This window comes from Bufo bufo, chromosome 8 (assembly GCF_905171765.1).
Source record: "Bufo bufo chromosome 8, aBufBuf1.1, whole genome shotgun sequence".
Lineage (NCBI taxonomy): Eukaryota > Metazoa > Chordata > Amphibia > Anura > Bufonidae > Bufo > Bufo bufo.
Genome location: NC_053396.1, coordinates 208,283,805 through 208,305,023, shown reverse-complemented (window position 1 = coordinate 208,305,023; position 21,219 = coordinate 208,283,805). Strand labels below are relative to the sequence as shown.

The window sequence follows — 21,219 nt, the reverse complement described above, 5'->3', positions numbered from 1 at the left end:
CATCGTACAGTAATCTGATGGAGGCGACACTACTCCATTACTTTATAGCGGCGGAGCTATACTGCCGAGTCTGATCACCAACTTGTTGACGGTTTCCAATAATAATGAGCAGAAATTGTGACTGCAGCTCTGGTCTATAATACAGACCTAAAGGGGAGTAAAATATTGATGACCTGTCCTCAGAATAGGTCACCAATATCTGATCGGCGAGGGTCCATCTCCCGGCCCCCCGCTGATCGTTTCCATCACTTCCCCCCCATTATACCCATGTTAAATATTAAATCCATCCTCACATTCCTCTTCTCCCCAGCAGGTGGCGGTATAACTCTACGCTCTCCATTGGGTGACGTTTCCTGGAAATCAGAGGGTTTCTTCTCCCATCATGTAATTCGTGTCTGTGTGATAGGGGGCGCACGACCTGCAGAGGAGCCGAGAAGTCTCATCCTTCAGGATTCCTCTCAGGATTTGTCCTCAGGTTGGTAGAAAAGTGGGAAAAAGGCAGAAACACATAAAAACATCTGTATTAATGACTTCTACATTATGAGGATCTTCTCATCAGCCTCCATCAGTAAGATGCGCCTCATATCCACCTTATATCTCAGCCAACCTTCAAATACAATAATCAGGCAATTTCTCACCAGCCAAAGAGCTGACAATTTATTTAAAGGGGTTGTCACATCTGAGTTGTGGTAAACCCCAGGCGATCATATACTGGGAAGCTGCCGACATCCGATGTGTTAGGCTTGTTTGACACTAGCGTCAGACATCTCCAGCAGGCTGTTCTGGCAGGGAGCAGCCTGGTGGAGACCTCTGGATCCAGCACACCCGCCGGCCCCATTCACAATAATAGGGACCGGGGGAGATTCAGCCGCAACCCGGCAAACATGCTGAGAATCGGCCAGACGAATACAGCTCTGCGCAGTGGTTTTCGTCCGGCCGATTCTCGGCATATTTGCCGGGTTGCAGCTGGATCTCCGCTAGTCCCCATTATAGTCAATGGGGATGGACGGCAATGCGGTAACTTCCGGCAATGCCGCGACTGTCCTAATGGAGCGCACAATGTAACTGTGACTTTATAGAAAGCAGTTTATTACAGCGCATCTCCAGTCCGCCTAATAGAGTATATGGAAAGAGGTTGTGTACAGCAGACAGGAGACGGCTTCTGTCACGGTGTACACATACAGTGAAGCCTCTCCAAAAGACCACCTCCATGAGAAGACCACCCCCTTATCTCACACTTACCAACTACGTGGATGTAGTCTCCAGGAGAGAAGAGGTTTGCCGTGTAGGAAGTCCCATTGTCCTGCCCTTATAACGGGCACCACCCGCCACGGCTTTTGTGTAACGCCCCCATTTGTACAGTGCCCCTCTATGGGGTGGCATATAATGACGCAGCATCCCGGGGCCACATCCATTTCTAGTACATGGAGGGCAGCTTTCTGAGAGACATCAGCCCTCTATGTGACACCCAGAAGTCGTATCAGCCTTTCTGGGGGTCCAGGAGTCCTCCCTGATTTCTGGGGGCCCCCCGGACGATCCAGGAGAGTCGGCATGTAGGTCTTTGCCTTATTACTGTGACATATTATCAGATCCGCCATTGATTATTCCAGCTTCTATAAGAAGACCACCTCCTAGAAGACCAATTTTCAGTGCAAAGTTTTGGTCGTCGCCTCAGAGAGGTTTCACTGTATATACCGGAGGCTCAGAGCCTGTAAGGCGACTTTCACACTTGCGTTGTCTTTTTCCGGTATTGAGATCCGGCAGAGGATATCAATACCTGAAAAAAAAACGTTTCCATTTAGTCCTCATGCATCCTGAATGGAAAGCGATACCTTCAGGATGTCGTCCGTTCCGGCAGCATTCAGTTTTGTAACCAGACACAATATCGCTGCAAGCTGCGGTTTTATGTCCGGTCATAAAAACGGGGAAAAATGGATCAGGCACAGAAAACAATGTAAGTCAATGGTGACTGATCTGTTTTTTAGGAGCCTAAAAAACCTGGTCCGCAACCCATTGGCTTTCAATGTATTTAGTGACGGATCCGTTTTTTTCTGTTTTGATTTCACACAACCGCATCCTAACGGAACGGATGCATCCTGATGTGCAAAATCAAAACGGATCCGTTTAATTCCAGTATTTAGATCGTCTGCCGGATCTCAGTACCGGAATCAACTACACAAGTGTGAAAGTAGCCGTATAAAGGGGTGCAGATAAAGGCTCATGGGCCCGGGTGCAAAAGGTCACCCCCCCCAGGTGCAGCTTCTCTTCACGGGTGCCAGCCGCGGCCTTCTCATGCCAATGTTCCCTCTAAGCCTTTGTATCTACTGAGGGGGCAGCTAGACTGGCACTGCTCCTCTCAGATAGGAAATACAGGACTGCAGCAAATACCTATTATATACAGCCCCCTAATAACGAGCTATAAAGCAGCCGGATATACAGGGCCACAGCATCCAGCCTATAGGAGTCCATGGGGGAGTGCTATGTAGATGGCTGGTCTGAACGCAGCCTTACATGCCGTGCACTATGTGCCCCTGTCTGACCGCTCAGTGCGACTTTATCAGCCTCGGTCCATGTACCACAGTCTATGAGAGGAGACACTCGGGGCCGACATTTCCTTTTATACAGTTTTTATAGTTTTTTTGTCTTTTTACATTCCAGCAGAACCTCCTAGTTCTGTCACACCCAGGACTCCAGTATTGCTGACACCCGGAATTAGGTCAGTTGTCCTCTGCCCTGTAGTAGAGGTAGGTAGCGTCCACATAATGGGGCCCCCGTGCAGAGATGTGGCCGCAGGGCCCCCATAACAGAGGTGGACACAGTGCACATCGTTATAGTGTCCCGGAGCTCGTATCTGAAAGTGAAGGTTTTTTTTCCATCTCACAAAAATAAAAACACCCCCAATCAGCATGTTGTATCTCTGGCAATTAGTTCATGATCAGTCCTGATGAATGTCCTGAGCGAGAACCGTCAGGATTTGTGTTACTGACTGAAGACCTCATCGTATGGCCGGGTGTGAACCGGGTGTAAGAAGGTTCTGTGCGGAGGAGGAGGACTGACCAGGGCTGGGACGCTCCGGCCTCTCACTGGTTTTACCAAACTGGTTGATTCAATGATGGCTGGTTGTCAGGTTGTGGGTTTCCTCCGGATTCTCCGGTTTCCTCCCACGCGCCAAAGACATACTGATCGGTAACTTAGATTGTGAGCTCCACTGGGGACAGCGTGATGATAATGTCTGTACAGCGCTGCGGAATATGTCAGCGCTATTGAAGGGAGTCAGATATAATAAGGTCAGGCTTACACAGCACCCTGCCCCACGTGTGACACCACTGAGCACCCAGAGGTGTCTGACCATTGTCCCCGAGAGCCAGGGGCCGGTGGATCTCATCATGGACTGTGACTTGTACCTGTACAGTGTTTTGTCTTCTGTGCAGGGGTGTAGCTATAGGGGTTGCAGAGGTAGCAGTCGCTACTGGGCCCAGGAGCCTGAAGGGGCCCAAAGACCCTTGTGCCGCATAAGAAGACACACAAAGCACTGATGGAAGGGGGGGCCCAAGCTGAACTCTTGCACCGTGGCCTATGAGCCTTTAGTTACGCCCCTGCTTCTGTGTCTTGTAAAATTTTATATTTTTGCATGTATTTGAGAATGTGTGAGATTTCTATTTTTTCCTGCTTTCTTGCTTGTGGTAATTCTTATCCCGGCCTCCCTGATACTTCACAGGTTTTCTATAAATGTTCATTATTTCTAGAAAACCCCCGGACTCCACTTTCACTTTCTCCGGCGTCTAACCTCTCCGGCCTCGCTCTGCCCGGTAACTGCTGATCCTCTGGAGAATCATTTTCCTATTGGAGGGAAGTGTAAGCACCGTCCAATCAGAGCGGAGCTCCTCCAGTGCACGGACTGGGATCCTCTATTACAGCTGCGCTCGTCTGGGGGACACTTAGGTTCTCGTCACTCGGGGCCCCCAATATATCAGAGGAAGATGACGAAGATGTTCCCCCTCATTGTGCTTCTCCTCCATGTGTCTGCGGTGTGTTCTGGTGAGTATGGAGGGGATCCGTTATTACAGCCTTGAGGAATGAAGGGAAAGAGGGGACATGATCCAAACCTTTAAATATGTTAGAGGCATAAATCAGCTTCGGGAGGGAGAACAAGGGGCACAATCTGCAATTATCTGGGGGACGATCAGGAGCGATGTCAGGAAGTATTATTACACCGAAAGAGGCTTGGAGCAAACTACCAGCCGATGTGGTCGGAAAATCTACAGTAAGTGACCTTACACCTGCCTGTCCTGAGATACGGTAAGTACTAATATGAGGGCAGACTGGATGGACCAGGGGGTCTCTCTTCTGCTGCCATCTTCTATGTTTCTATATGTTCTATGAGAGGATTATTATGTGGTGTTATGTAGTGCGCTGTGTATTGTCCGTGCAGTGTATGTAGTGTGCGCCATAATGCTGGATCGGCTCCAGCGTTCTTCTGTCTGTCACTACCGATCAGTGCGATCATCGTGTGACAGTATGGCGGTATAACCCCCGCTGCATGAAGGAGAACACAGCGGAGGATTACTGAGCAAAATGAGGAGATCATGATGTACGCCAAACTTATTATGTGTTATATAATGTAGAGAAAGGGGCGGGGCTAAGAGGAGGGATAAAATGCGCTAAATATATTATAGACGTGCGCCATTTTGTAACACAAATTAGTGGTGTATATTTACATCATAGGTGACATGTGGTAGGCTCAACCAGGGATAAGGCGGTTACTGCACGGTCGAGGAACTGATTTATGTCCTTTACTGTAAAGACCTACATATAATAATGTGAAATTCATTGGACCTTACAGTAAGATATATATACGCACACCAGATATATATACACCATATAGCCAAGTTATACATAAAAACAATATTTACCGTAAAGACCTGGATATAATAATGTGAAATGTATTGGACATCACAGTACAATGATATATCCCTGATATATATATATATATATATATATATATATATATAATATTTCATCAGTGTGCGGAGATAACAATTCTAATGATTCGCTATTATATAAAGTGTCAGTTACAGCGATTCACTCCTGGATGAGCTATAAGTCAGAAAAGGCTCCACATTATTTTCTCCACCATCGATGTGTTAAATGCAGATGTTTCTCCATAAATGCAGAGAGATCGGGTGTATAGAGACTGGCTGCGGTGTAATCTCAGGAGACCGCTCTCGCTCGGCGGTACGCTGCGCGGCTTCACTTCATCAGCGCTCGTTGCTAGTTTCACTTTGCGCAGGTGGTGACTGCACTAAAAGGAAATACACTATGGGGGTCATTTATCAAGAGACCCTCAACTATTTTAGTTACAAGTCCTTTTTTTGACCGTCTGTGTTCAACAGCTGGACGGAGCGGGGGAGTGTTGGGGGCAAATTTACTAACATTTACACCTGGGTGTAAATGCTGGCGCAAAACTTTTAATCAGCTGCATGGACTGCCATAGATTCACTCATTTACATGGAGGCGCATCACCTTGTCATAAATTAGCCTAATATTGCGACAGTGTAGGGGAGTCTAAGATCAGTGTAAAAAGCCGGTCTTAGTAAATGACCCCCTATAAGCTTATGGATCGCTGTGTGAAACACACAACTACCTGTATTGGGAAAATATTACAATTACCAAATTTGCCAGTAATACCAGTTTAGACTGGTATAGACATATAGGGGGTCATTTGTTGAGACTGGCATTTTAGACGCCGGTCTTAATATCCCTTATAGCGCCAGCCTCCACAGAACTTTGGCGGATCCACCATCGCTTCTAAATGTAAGCCAGCTTCCTTGCTGTCTTACATTTAGACCATTTTCTACGCCTAAACCGCCCGTGCCGCTTTCTAGACCTGCCGTGAGTGGGGAAAAGTCGCAGACTGTGGCGCAAAGAACCTTTGCCCTGCAATCTGCACCAGAAATACACCTAATATAGGCTTATTTCTGGTTAGTAAATGACCCCCATAGACTCCACAAGTCTTGATCTGGAAACGTAGGCGAGAGGAATAGAGAGAGTGCAGACCATAGGCACATTTGAAAGTAAGAAGGTTTATTCTCTGTACTCACAAAGCCATTTTAATACAGACATAGGCCTCATGCACACGACCGTTCCGTTTTTTGCAGTCCGTAAACCGCGGATCCGCAAAAAACGGAAGCCGCCCGTGTGCCTTCCGCAATTTACGAAACGGACAAGAATAGGACATGTTCTATTTTTTTGGCGGAGTGCTGTCCGCATCTTTTGCGGCCCCATTGAAGTGAATAAGTCCGCACCCGAGCCACAAAAACTGCGGCTCGGATGCGGACCTGAAAAACGGTTGTGTGCATAAAGCCTTATAGTAATGCAAAAAGGTTATATCTGTGATTGTGACTACAGCAGGACTTAGTTGATGGTGTCTGCATCATCTTTCTGCTATGGAAAGGATTTTATGAAAGGAGATCTCAAGCTGTTTAGGAGATCCTTCCCTCTTGAATTTTACAGCTGACTGCTAGAGGTGAGTTGCAATGGCTTTTCAGTCAGAGGTAAATGCAGTCAGAGCCTGAAGAAGCTTGTGTCTTCTGTTAAAGTGCGATGCTCTGGGCAGTGTTATAATAATAGGAACTCTTGGGTCCTGGCATCCATGTGGATGTGACACGTACCACCTACCTAAATGCTATACAAAAGGGGTGGGATTCACCTGGCTATGAGCTGAGCGATGCGATTGGCCAGCGCTACAGCATAGGAGAAGAAGACCGCGGCAGGATCAAGTGGGTGGAGCCTAACTACGAACATATCGGAGGCTATAACCGGAGAACGGAGCGGCGCCCCGGGATAACAGTAAGTGCAGCGGGATCCCTGGGCGCCGCTCTACACGTCTGTATAGTCAGTTTAGAGGCTTTCTTCTGGTGAAAGGTCCTCTTTAAGTGCCCTCGATACAATAGAACGCCTCCAGAAGTGCCCCCTACTCAGTATAATGCTCAAATCAGTGCCCCCAGCTCCCCCTTCCTGTTCTAGCCGTCAGTCAGGTCACCACTCATGTAACACTTATTACCTATCCGGCTCCTGAGCTTCGGTTCACTTGCAGGTGAGCAGGAAGACTCTCCACTGTGCCATCCAGCAAACCACCTTCATCAGGGAGAGCCAGTAACCAGGTGATCACCATAATATTGTGCACAAGGTGGGACAGTGTAATATTCATGGGGCACAGTGTGGGACAGTGTAATATTCAGGGGGCACAGTGTGGCACAGTGTAATATTCAGGAAGCACAGTATGGGACAGTGTAATATTCAGGGGGCACAGTGTGGGACAGTGTAATATTCATGGGGCACAGTGTGGCACAGTGTAATATTCAGGAAGCACAGTATGGGACAGTGTAATATTCAGGGGGCACAGTGTGGGACAGTGTAATATTCAGGGGGCACAGTGTGGGATAGTGTAATATTCAGGGGGCACAGTTGTCTGGCAGTGTAATATACAGGGGCACAGTGTGGGACAGTGTAATATACAGGGGCACAGTGTGGGACAGTGTAATATTCAGGGGGCACAGTGTGGGACAGTGTAATATTCAGGGGGCACAGTGTGGGACAGTGTAATATTCAGAGGGCACAGTGTGGGACAGTGTAATATTCAGTGGGCACAGTGTCACTGTAATATTCAGGGGGCACAGTGTGGGGGAGTGTAATATTCAGGGGGCACAGTGTGGGGGAGTGTAATATTCAGGGGGCACAGTGTGGGACAGTGTAATATTCAGGGGGCACAGTGTGGGGCAGTGTAATATTCAGGGGGACAGTGTGGGACAGTGTAATATTCAGGGGGCACAGTGTGGGGCAGTGTAATATTCAGGGGGCACAGTGTGGGGCAGTGTAATATTCAGGGGGCACAGTGTAGGACAGTTTAATATTCAGGGGGCACAGTGTGGGGCAGTGTAATATTCAGGGGGCATAGTGTGGGGCAGTGTAATATTCAGGGGGCACAGTGTGGGGCAGTGTAATATTCAGGGGGCACAGTGTGGGGTAGTGTAATATTCAGGGGGCACAGTGTGGGGTAGTGTAATATTCAGGGGGCACAGTGTGGGGCAATGTAATATTCAGGGGGGCACAGTGTGGGACAGTGTAATATTCAGGGGGCACAGTGTGGGGGAGTGTAATATTCAGGGGGCACAGTGTGGGGCAGTGTAATATTCAGGGGGCACAGTGTGGGGCAGTGTAATATTCAGGGGGCACAGTGTAGGACAGTTTAATATTCAGGGGGCACAGTGTGGGGCAGTGTAATATTCAGGGGGCACAGTGTGGGGCAATGTAATATTCAGGGGGGCACAGTGTGGGGGAGTGTAATATTCAGGGGGCACAGTGTGGGGCAGCATTATTTTTCATGGGGTACTGTATGTGACAGTTATTTTCCGGGCAGAGGAGCCGTACATGTGTGACCAGTATAATCTGCTGATATGAGCCATGCCCGGGAGAAGTCGTCATCATTGTCTGCCTGTGACTAAATACAGTATCATCAGTGCTGGATCTACTACTGGGTGGTACAACAACTCTCAGCATACCATTGTTTTGGTGGGAGCTGTAGTATCACATGTTATACAAGCTATATAGCAGGGGTTAACCTGGCGGGGAAGTGGCAGAAAGCTGAGAAGTGTGGTCACTAGAAGCACAGTGTGGGCACCTATAGGTCTATACGTAATAGATGAGTTGGAGTGAGCGCAGGTAGGTACTTATGTGTATATAGTAATGCTAATACTGGGGGTCCACAGGGTACTAATGTACAGAAATATATGTAGAGTGCAGTCTGCTATAGATTATAGTGTGTTCAGAGTATTATTATTTTATGTGACTATTACAGTAGTAACACCACCGGCTCCCTCAGGCAGGTTCCTTAGTAAGGGAACCCAGTGGCATACCGCCAATGGCGGCAGACCACGAGATTGCTATGGGGCCCTTGAGGTTCGGGGGCCCGGCAGGGCTGAATGGCCCTGTCCCCTTACTTTCTAGTCTCACGGCTTACAAGCCGGTTTGCACAGCAGCAGAGGAGCGCTCTTCCCGGTTGCCAGCGCCACTGCAGGGATGTGAGGAGGGGGCCCGTAGAAGTTTCTATATCGCCCCCCAGTGTCTGCCTCAGGGACCGCCACAGATCCCATTGTGTGTGAGTGATTGACTGTTAGTGTAATAATCACACACACTGTGCTGCAATGTTATAGGGGAGGGAGCTGTGCACCATAGCCTCTCGATAAGGGCTTGTTCAGACGAACGTGTGATGCCCGTTGCCGTATTGTGGACCGCATTTGTGGATCCGCAATACACCGGCACCGCTCCGTGGCCATTCCGCATGACGGATGTGGACCCATTCATTTCAATGGGTCTGCAAATCCAGAGATGCGGAACGGAAGAACGGAACACTACGGAGTGCTTTCTGAGGTTCCGTTCCGTGCTTCCACACCGCAAAAAGTTGGAATTGCTCTATCTTTTTACGGAAGAATCGCGGACCCATTGAAGTAAATGGGTCTACGATCCCCATGCGCCTGCCCCACGGATGGTGCCCATGCATTGCGGACCGCGCCTTAAGATGTAGGAAAATCCAGCACAGGTTGAATAAAATCCAAGAGCTTTATTTGGATATTCAGTACAAAAGTGTGACTACAGAAAACTCCATTAGTTCTGTTGACGCGTTTCGGAAGTGTTCACATCCTTAGTTATAACTAAAGAGTGGTGAAATGTGAACTCAATATAAGTAAGATAAATGAACAAAAACCACCTCCCTTCAAGAGACGGAGTTTGTTACCCAGGATAAATTGAGGAAAATAACTGCACCTCGATATAGGAGTTTAAAATTCATAAAAACATTGTATCCCCCTATGCGTCCTATTGTTTCAGGGATAGGCTCTCACTGAAAGGCTGGGAGGGGGAGGCTAGCTTCACTCTTGCAGCCACTTGTCAGGAGAGTTCCAGCCTATATTAAGGACACGACAGATATTTGAGGGTTCTTATGCCTGGCTTACATGTGATGCACTGTCACTGTACACACGCCTGCCTTTTGATATTGCCATATTAGCTTTGGAACATCATTTATATCATTACAGTAATTATACCCTTGAGTTGAAACAATATATGATAGAAGTTACACCTTTTCTTCTGATGTATAATGCTAATATTATTAGCGGTGTTTCGATGGGTACAACATTTCCTCCTTCTTTAGCCAATCTTGTGATGTCTTTTTGGGAAGATAAATTTCTTTTCAATCCTGATAATCCCGTTATTGATAATCGGAAGTGGTATGGCAGATACATCGATGACCTCCTGTTTCTATGGGAGGGCGAGGTGTCTGCCATCCCACTTTCTGTGGATTATATTCACAATAATCCCTTTAATCTTCAGTTTACGTTTTTTTCGGATATGAAGAAGATTCCTTTCCTAGACATCCCAGGACAAAAACTATTCAAACCTCTACCTTTCGTAAACCTACTGCCGGCGATACGATTCTCAGAGCAAATAGTCATCATCCGTTACATACCATTAAAGCGATTCCGGTGGGAGAAATGATCCGTGCCCGCCGTCACTGTAGTACTGATGATCTGTTTTATGAAGAATATAATAAGATTCGCTTACGTCTTATTGAGCGAGACTATCCGTTATGGATGATAGAAAGAGCATTAAATATCGCCATTCAAAAAGACAGAAATTCACTGCTATTTAATCATAAAAAAATCTAAAAAATAAAAATAAATAAAAGAGAAAATAAAAATAATGTTGCACCCCTAGAACATAATATGCCTTCATTAGTGCTCACCTACAGACGCCAATTTCCTGAAATTAAAAAGCAGTTGCCAGTATTGTATGATGATGAGAACCTGGCTGATATTGTACAATGTGGTTGTAGGGTTGTTTCACGTCGCTCGCGCACATTAGGCAATATGTTGTCATCCTCGTTTTTTTCATTTTCAAAATAATAATACAAACACATGGCTGCAGCATCTAGGTTTTTTTTGTACATATGTTACCCCTATCAAACCCTTTCAGGATTGTAGGGGAACGACAGCAATCCACATACAGCAATATATCACCTGCAGTTCTGAGAATGTTATCTATATAAGTGAGTGTACAGATTGTAATCTCCTGTATGTAGGGAGCACTGCGAGAAAACCTAAAGTAAGGATTTTGGAACATCTTAGTTATATAGAGACCCCTCATTACTCGGTGTCTCTAATGCAGCTGACACTTCATTCAGACCCAGGCTCGGTCAGTGCCATATTTTTCTGCTTTTGCCATTGAGCAAATTAAATCTCGGCGCGGGGAGGACGTGTCCAACACCTTGTGCTCAACAAAGAGGATTTGGGGATTTCTCGCCTCAACACCAGATATCCTAACGGCTTGAATCTACAGAAAGAGCTGATGTATCAATATGATTAATATTCAGTCTTTTCCGATAGATTCTTGTATGGAACATTGCTTTACATTGAGTGATCATAGCGTCTGCTGCCAGAGTATTGTACACAGTAATTGGGGTACATACAAATAGGATTTAATTTATTCCGTTATTTATGTAGTTCATTACTTGACCCCTTTACATGTTTATCATTGTCTTTAACTTAGGCTACTTTCAGACTAGCGTTCGGGTGTCCGCTCGTGCGCTCCGTTTGAAGGGGCTCACGAGCGGCCCCGAACGCATCCGTCCGGCCCCAATGCATTCTCAGTGGAGGCGGATCCACTGAGAATGCTTCCGCCTGCCAGCGCTCAGCCTCCGCTCCGCTCAGTGAGCGGACACCTGAACGCTGCTTGCAGCGTTCGGGTGTCCGCCTGGCCGTGCGGAGGCGTGCGGATCCGTCCAGACTTACAATGTAAGTCAATGGGGACGGATCCGCTTGAAGAGGACACCATATGGCTCAATCTTCAAGCGGATCCGTTCCCCATTGACTTTCAATGTAAAGTCTGGACGGATCCGCTCAGGCTACTTTCACACTTAGAAAATTTTCTAAGTTTTAATGCAGACGGATCCGTTCTGAACGGATACGAACGTCTGCATTATCGGAGCGGATCCGTCTGATGAAACATCAGATGGATCCGCTCCGAACGCTAGTGTGAAAGTAGCCTTACTTGTGTGTGATTTTATATCACTTGGTGCGATGTGAACTCCTATATCCAGGTGCAGTCATTTTCCTGAATTTATCCTGGGTAACAAACTCCGTCTCTTGAAGGGAGGTGGTTTTTGTTCATTTATCTTACTTATATTCAGTTCGCATTTCACCACTCTTTAGTTATGACTAAGGATGTGAACACTTCCGAAACGCGTCAACAGAACTAATGGGGTTTTTTGTATCCACACTATTGTACTGAATATCCGAATAAAGCTCTTGGATTTTATTCAACCTGTGCTGGATTTTCCTACATCTTATCGAGTGGTTGTGATCTAAACCTGTCCGGGCACAGTCACGTCCTTGATTCAGGCGAGATGGAGACCCCCCTGCTGTTTGTTTCACCATAGCCTCTGTCTGTTGTATATGTGTGTGTATACTTATATACAGTATATATATATATATATATATATATAGAGAGAGAGAGTACTGTATAGTATCTTGTTAGTACTTGAAGCATTTGTCTATGGGGGACATGCAGTATCTGTAGGAGGGTTCCTGCTATTAGAGTCATACAGCTAACCTCCTCCCCCATAGTTATATATCTATATATATATATATACGCATACACTGTACTTTATATTTGGGTGGGGGGCCCAGTTCTGAGTTTCGCTATGGGGCCCCTTGATTTCTATGAACGCCCCTGAGGGAACCTATTGTTAAGAATGTGAATCCCACCCTGATTACACAGGAGTCCCCTTTATGACAGCGGACTCTTCCAGCAGAGTGATGTCCGTCCTCAGTGCAGAAACTGTTCAGGAAAGTTGTGAGGAGCAAATTCCCCGGATTTCAGTCTGATTGATTATCTGTGGGATGTGCTGGAAACCAAGTCCGATCCATGGGGGGCCACACCAGCAACTTACAGGCGGTCTGTCACCTCCAAAATCCTAATAACGAGCTATAAAGCAGCCGGATATACAGGGCCACAGCATCCAGCCTATAGGAGTCCATGGGTGAGTGCTATGTAGATGGCTGGTCTGACCGCAGCCTTACATGCCGTGCGCTATGTGCCCCTGTCTGACCGCTCAGTGCGACTTTATCAGCCTCGGTCCATGTACCGCAGTCTATGAGAGGAGACACTCGGGGCCGACATTCCCTTTTATACAGTTTTTATAGTTTTTTTTGTCTTTTTACATTTCAGCAGAACCTCCTAGTTCTGTCACACCCAGGACTCCAGTATTGCTGACACTCGGAATTAGGTCAGTTGTCCTCTGCCCTGTAGTAATAATGGGGCCCCCGTGCAGAGATGTGGCCGCAGGGCCCCCATAACAGAGGTGGACACAGTGCACATCGTTATAGTGTCCCGGAGCTCGTATCTGAAAGTGAAGGGGTTTTTCCATCTCACAAAAATAAAAACACCCCCAATCAGCATGTTGTATCTCTGCAATTAGTTCATGATCAGTCCTGATGAATGTCCTGAGCGAGAACTGTCAGGATTTGTGTTACTGACTGAAGACCTCATCGTATGGCCGGGTCTGAACCGGGTGTAAGAAGGTTCTGTGCGGAGGAGGACTGACCAGGGCTGGGACGCTCCTGCCTCCAGAAAACCCCAGACTCCACTTTCACTTTCTCCGGCGTCTAACCTCTCCGGCCTCGCTCTGCCCGGTAACTGCTGATCCTCTGGAGAATCATTTTCCTATTGGAGGGAAGTGTAAGCGCCGTCCAATCAGAGCGGAGCTCCTCCAGTGCACGGACTGGGATCCTCTATTACAGCTGCGCTCGTCTGGGGGACACTCAGGTTCTCGTCACTCGGGGCCCCCAATATATCAGAGGCGGATGGGGAAGATGTCCGCCCTCGCTGTGCTTCTCCTCCATGTGTCTGCGGTGTGTTCTGGTGAGTATGGAGGGGATCCGTTATTACAGCCTTGAGGAATGAAGGGAAAGAGGGGACATGATCCAAACCTTTAAATATGTTAGAGGCATAAATCAGCTTCGGGAGGGAGAACAAGGGGCACAATCTGCGATTATCTGGGGGACGATCAGGAGCGATGTCAGGAAGTATTATTACACCGAAAGAGGCTTGGAGCAAACTACCAGCCGATGTGGTCGGAAAATCTACAGTAAGTGACCTTACACCTGCCTGTCCTGAGATACGGTAAGTACTAATATGAGGGCAGACTGGATGGACCAGGGGGTCTCTCTTCTGCTGCCATCTTCTGTGTTTCTATATGTTCTATGAGAGGATTATTATGTGGTGTTATGTAGTGCGCTGTGTATTGTCCGTGCAGTTTATGTAGTGTGCGCCATAATGCTGGGTCGGCTCCAGCGTTCTTCTGTCTGTCACTACCGATCAGTGCGATCGTCGTGTGACAGTATGGCGGTATAACCCCCGCTGCATGAAGGAGAACACAGCGGAGGATTACTGAGCAAAATGAGGAGATCATGATGTACGCCAAACTTATTATGTGTTATATAATGTAGAGAAAGGGGCGGGGCTAAGAGGAGGGGTAAAATGCGCTAAATATATTATAGACGTGCGCCATCTTGTAACACAAATTAGTGGTGTATATTTACCTCATAGGTGACATGTGGTAGGCTCAACCAGGGATAGGGCGGTTACTGCACGGTCGAGGAACTGATTTATGTCCTTTACCCTTTAGTAGTAAATAATATACCGTAAAAACCTGGATATAATAATGTGAAATGTATTGGACCTTACAGTAAGATATATATATATATATATATACACCATATAGCCAAATGATACATAAAAACAATATTTGATAGAAAATAATAAAACACATAAAAATACTTGAAACCAGTAAATCGAGGCACTAGGTGTGATCTCGGTTCCGGGGGATACGTGGTCCTGATATTTCGTCAGTGTGCGGAGATAACAATTCTAATGATTCGCTATTATATAAAGTGTCAGTTACAGCGATTCACTCCTGGATGAGCTATAAGTCAGAAAAGGCTCCACATTATTTTCTCCACCATCGATGTGTTAAATGCAGATGTTTCTCCATAAATGCAGAGAGATCGGGTGTATAGAGACTGGCTGCGGTGTAATCTCAGGAGACCGCTCTCGCTTGGCGGTACGCTGCACGGCTTCACTTCATCAGCGCCCGTTGCTAGTTTCACTTTGCGCAGGTGGTGACTGCACTAAAAGGAAATACACTATGGGGGTCATTTATCAAGAGACCCTCAACTATTTTGTTTGAAAATTTTTGACCGTCCATGCGTCAACATTTAGTCGCACGGCCGTTTTCATGCCGTGTGCGACAGCTGGGCGAAGTGGGACGTATGAGCGGCCAGAGACAAAGTTACTAACATTACACTAAGAAACAGGCGTAAATGTTGGCGAAAAACTGTTTCAGCCACGGGCATGGACTGCCGTAGATTCCCCTAATTTACAACGATTTTCACATAGGCTTTTTAGCTTTCCGTTATGACATGCCTATAATGGACAATAGCGTTATTAATTTACCGGAAACCAAGTGGAAACCTTTGCGTTTTAATCCATCCTCATATAGTTCAATGGAGAATAAATAACGGAAACCAGCATCTCGTTTACAGAACTTTTTTTTCTGTCCAAAATAATGGAAACCAGACAGAAAGCTTCTGTTATTTATTCTCCATTGTACTATATGAGGATGGATTAAAACAGAAAGGTTTCCATTTGGCTTCCGGTATATTAATAACGCTATTTTCCGTTGAAAGCATGCTATAGCGGAAAGTGAAAGCCCCTATGTGAGCTCCTCATTAGAACGCGATGCTCTGGGCCGTGTTTTACTAAGAAATCTTAAGTCCTTGCATTCATGTGGATGTGACACGTATCACCTACACAAACACGGTACAGAGCGGTGGGATTTAGCCGCTTCTCCCCAGTGCTGAAGATTTCGTTATTTAAACCACAGCTGGATCAGTTTGGGAAGACACAGAATCCCAACCTGGTTCTCCTTATTATTTATGATGACGGCACAGTTCCACCCACTGGTCCTCTTACCACTCAGTGCTAACACTAAGGCTGGCCATACACATCAGATCTATATCAGCAGAACAGGCGGCTGATGGGCGATGCTGTCTTCAATGCTGGTAATGTAAACATAAAGCAGGTCAGCAGGAAGACTCTCCACTGTGCCATCCAGCAAACCACCTCCATCAGGGAGAGCCAGTAACCACGTCCTCACCATAGTACTGATCACAACGTGGGGCAGTGTAATATTCAGGGGGCACAGTGTGGGGCAGTGTAATATTCAGGAGGCACAGTGTGAGACAATGTAATATTCAGGGGGCACAGTGTGGGGCAGTGTATTATTCAGGGGGCACAGTGTGGGACGGTGTAATATTCAGGGGGCACAGTGTGGGGCAGTGTAATATTCAGGGGGAACAGTGTGGGGCAGTGTAATATTCAGGGAGCACAGTGTGGGACAGTGTAATATTCAGGGGGCACAGTGTGGGGCAGTGTAATATTCAGGGAGCACAGTGTGGGACAGTGTAATATTCAGGGGGCACAGTGTGGGGCAGTGTAATATTCAGGGGGCACAGTGTGAGGCAGTGTAATATTCAGGGGGCACAGTGTGGGGCAGTGTAATATTCAGGGGGCACAGTGTGGGACAGTGTGATATTCAGAGGGCACAGTGTAGGACAGTGTGATATTCAGGGGGCACAGTGTGGGGCAGTGTAATATTCAGGGAGCACAGTGTGGGACAGTGTAATATTCAGGGGGCACAGTGTGGGGCAGTGTAATATTCAGGGGGCACAGTGTGGGGCAGTGTAATATTCAGGGAGCACAGTGTGGGGCAGTGTAATATTCAGGCAGCACAGTGTGGGACAGTGTGATATTCAGGGGGCACAGTGTAGGACAGTGTGATATTCAGGGGGCACAGTGTGGAGCAGTGTAATATTCAGGGGGCACAGTGTGGGGCATTGTAATATTCAGGGGGCACAGTGTGGGACAGTGTAATATTCAGAGGGCACAGTACTGGGCAGTGTAATATTCAGGGGGCACAGTGTGGGGCAGTGTAATATGCAGGGGGCACACTGTTGGGCAGTGTAATATTCAGGGGCCACGTCTTGGGCAGTGTAATATTCAGGGGGCACAGTGTTGGGCAGTGTAATATTCAGGGGGCACAGTGTTGGGCAGTGTAATATTTGGGGGGCACAGTGTGGGACAGTGTAATATTCGGGGGGCACAGTGTGGGACAGTGTAATATTCAGGGGGCACAGTGTGGGGCAGTGTAATATTCAGAGAGCACAGTGTTGGGCAGTGCAATATTCGGGGGGCACAGTGTGGGCTACTGTAATATTCAGGGGGCACAGTGTGGGACAGTGTAATATTCAGGGGGCACAGTGTGGGACAGTGTAATATTCAGGGAGCACAGTGTGGGACAGTGTGATATTCAGGGGGCACAGTGTAGGACAGTGTGATATTCAGGGGGCACAGTGTGGGGCAGTGTGATATTCAGGGGGCACAGTGTGGGACAGTGTAATATTCAGGGGGCACAGTGTGGGACAGTGTAATATTCAGAGAGCACAGTGTGGGGCAGTGTAATATTCAGAGGGCACAGTGTGGGGCAGTGTAATATTCAGGAGGCACAGTGTGGGGCAGTGTAATATTCAGGGAGCACAGTGTGGGACAGTGTGATATTCAGGGGGCACAGTGTGGGGCAGTGTAATATTCAGGGGGCACAGTGTGGGACAGTGTAATATTCAGGGGGCACAGTGTGGGACAGTGTAATATTCAGAGAGCACAGTGTGAGGCAGTGTAATATTCAGAGGGCACAGTGTGGGGCAGTGTAATATTCAGAGGGCACAGTGTGGGGCAGTGTAATATTCAGGAGGCACAGTGTGGGGCAGTGTAATATTCAGGGAGCACAGTGTGGGACAGTGTGATATTCAGGGGGCACAGTGTAGGACAGTGTGATATTCAGGGGGCACAGTGTAGGACAGTGTGATATTCAGGGGGCACAGTGTAGGACAGTGTGATATTCAGGGGGCACAGTGTGGGGCAGTGTAATATTCAGAGAGCACAGTGTGGGGCAGTGTAATATTCAGAGGGCACAGTGTGGGGCAGTGTAATATTCAGAGGGCACAGTGTGGGGCAGTGTAATATTCAGGAGGCACAGTGTGGGGCAGTGTAATATTCAGGGGGCACAGTGTGGGGCAGTCTAATACTCAGGGGGCACAGTGTGGGACAGTGTAATTTTCAGGGGGCACAGTGTGGGGCAGTGTAATATTCAGAGGGCACAGTGTGGGGCAGTGTAATATTCAGGGGGCACAGTGTGGGGCAGTCTAATACTCAGGGGGCACAGTGTGGGACAGTGTAATATTCAGGGGGCACAGTGTGGGGCAGTGTAATATTCAGAGGGCACAGTGTGGGGCAGTGTAATATTCAGGGGGCACAGTGTGGGGCAGTCTAATACTCAGGGGGCACAGTGTGGGACAGTGTAATATTCAGAGAGCACAGTGCTGGGCAGCATTATTTTTCATGGGGTACTGTAGGTGGCAGTAATATTTTCAGTGGTCATTGTTTGTGACACTTATTTTTAGGGTAGAGAAGCCGTACATATCTGACCAGTGTAATCTGCTGATATAAGCCATGCCCGGGAGAAGTTGTCATTATTATCTGCCTGTGACTACATACAGTACAATCAGTGCTGGATCAACTACTGGGTGGTACAACAACTCCCAGCATACTATTGTTCTGGTCACATTAGGAGCTTTAGTATCAGAAGGTATGAAAGCTATATAGCAGGGGTTAACCTGGCAGGGATGTGGTGGAAAGCTGTGAAACGTGGTAACTAGAAGCTCAGTGTGGGCACCTATAGGTCTATACGTAATAGATGAGTTGTATGGAGTGAGTGCGGGTAGGTACTTATGTGTATAATAATGCTAATACTGGGGGTCCACAGGGTACTAATGTACAGAAATATATGTAGAGTGCAGTCTGCTATATATTATATAATCACAGGGTACCACCTGTCGTAAAACGTAGCCTTTATTAATTAGTAAGTATAAAATAACAAACTCCCATATAGAAGAACACAAAAAAGAAAAGAATAAGGACCCTTCCTGAGTGGAGTGTGCGGACAGTGCGCTCTGTGACAGGGTTTCTGTTTCTCAGTGAGATAGCGCAGACACACTGCGATCTAGGCAGGGTCTATCCCTAGATGTGGCCCTAAGATATTTAACCCTGCCTAAAAAACTGAATAGCCGCCCCCGATAGGGGCGATCCCGTGTTCAGGAACCTTCTGCAATGCCCTGGACTGCCCCTATTTGGGGATATGTTGGGCAGAGTGTGGTCAGAGGCCCAATTTGTAATGACCAAGTCTAGGTACATAAAATAATAAATATAGGTACACAAAATATCAGAGTATACTGCTATATATGCACTGTATAGATACCTGCTCAATATAATATGTCGTTTAAACAATACAGAAGAATAAGATGTTGGATATATATAATGTTCTATGTACACAATCTAGACGGCTGCTCAGTGCATACAATGGTACAGTTCACGGTGTCTATCACGATGCCAAATACACTATTGGTATAGATACAATGTTATAGGCGCCAAGAGTTGTTACCCTAAAGTAACACCACCTGGGCGCCTCAGTTCCAACGCGTTTCGCCCACCCAATAACTTGGGCTCATCAGGGGACACTCGATACAGTGACCTAATAGGCATCAATATTTACGTGAAGAGAACACTGTCTTCCTCATCACTAATGACACTAGATCCAGTTGTCATCCGTCTCCGGCTGTCATTCATCGCAGCCGTACATTAGTGATACATAACAAATAACTCTTATGGTAATTTATAGTACAGTTAGACCAATGGACCAGATGTAGTCCCTGTGCAAAATATTTACAGTGGACGTTATCCCTGTGTGGTCAGAGAAACCAGCAAGGCCAAAACTGCCAGATACACAGTAATAAAGAAGTGCCAGCAAATAGCCATATGTTTGTCTATATGGGAGTTTGTTATTTTATACGTACTAATTAATAAAGGCTACGTTATATGACAGGTGGTACCCTGTGATTATATAATATATACATACCATCTGTGTTTATTCTCCCTCTGACGGGATATCGTCTTAGCTGTGATTTCATGCTATAGATTATAGTGTGTTCAGAGTATTATTCTGTGACTATTACAGTAGTAACACCACCGGCTCCTCAGGAAGATTTCTGTCAGTAGGGAACCTGTTGGTAAGAATGTGACTCCCACCCCTGATTACACAGGTAAGTGCTTCCTTCGTGGCAGTGGCCTCTTCCAGTAGGGTAATCCCCGATCACAGTGCAGAAACTGTCTAGGAATGGTCTGATCCATGGAGGCCGCGACCACAAACTTACAGGACCGAGATTAACTGTCCCTGAGATTGCAGAACTGGTATCAATGAGGCCGGAGAAGTCAGGTGCACCGAATGAAGCGGCCCCGCCCACGGTGCACTGAAAACCTTATTTGCATAAAAAGAGAGAAACATTTCTCACTCTAAGCCCGCTGCAGACGAGCGTGTCCGGATTAGGTCTGGATGCGTTGCGGATGCGTTCAGTGATAACTGCGCGATTTCGCAGGCAAAGTCATTCAGTTTTGCCTGCGATCGCATTCAGTTGTTCACGGGTGCAATGCGATTTTATGCGTTTTGCACGCACGTGATAAAAAACTGAATGTATACAAACAACATCTCTTAGCAACAATGCGTGAAAAACGCATCGCATCCGAACTTGCTTGCGGATGCGATTTTCACGCAGCTCCATTCACTTCTACGGGGCCTGCGTTGCGTGAAAATCGCAGAATATAGAACATGCTGCGATTTTCACGCAACGCACAAGAGATGCGTTAAAACCAACGCACATTCACACAGCCCCATTAAAATGAATGGGTCCGGGTTCCATGCGGACGCAATGCGTTCACATCACGCATTGCACCCGCGCTGATTACTCGCTCGTGTGAAAGGGGCCTAAGGCTACATTCACACGAACGTTGTGTTTTGTGGATCCGCAAAACACGGATACCGACCCATGTGCGTTCCGCAATTTGCGGACCACACATGCTGCAGTTATCATAGAAAATGCCTATTCTTGTCCACAATTGCTGTCCGCATCTTTTGCGGCCCCATAGAAATGAATGGGT

At 47.0% G+C, this 21,219-nt stretch overlaps 1 protein-coding gene across 2 annotated transcripts in view; it reads left to right on the top strand.

Moving 5' to 3' along the window:
• The first annotated feature begins 3,883 nt into the window (after nt 1-3,883).
• Nucleotides 3,884-21,219, top strand: part of LOC120977446 (H-2 class I histocompatibility antigen, Q9 alpha chain-like) — a 67,393-nt gene continuing 50,057 nt past the window's right edge. The window contains exon 1 of one of the 2 annotated variants that reach the window (XM_040405411.1): nt 3,884-4,038. In XM_040405411.1, the coding sequence (XP_040261345.1) occupies nt 3,981-4,038 (58 nt within the window). In that variant the 5' untranslated portion in view covers nt 3,884-3,980. Of the gene's footprint in view, nt 4,039-13,815; nt 13,975-21,219 lie in introns of those variants that run through there. The other variant, XM_040405410.1, reaches the window with a different exon arrangement.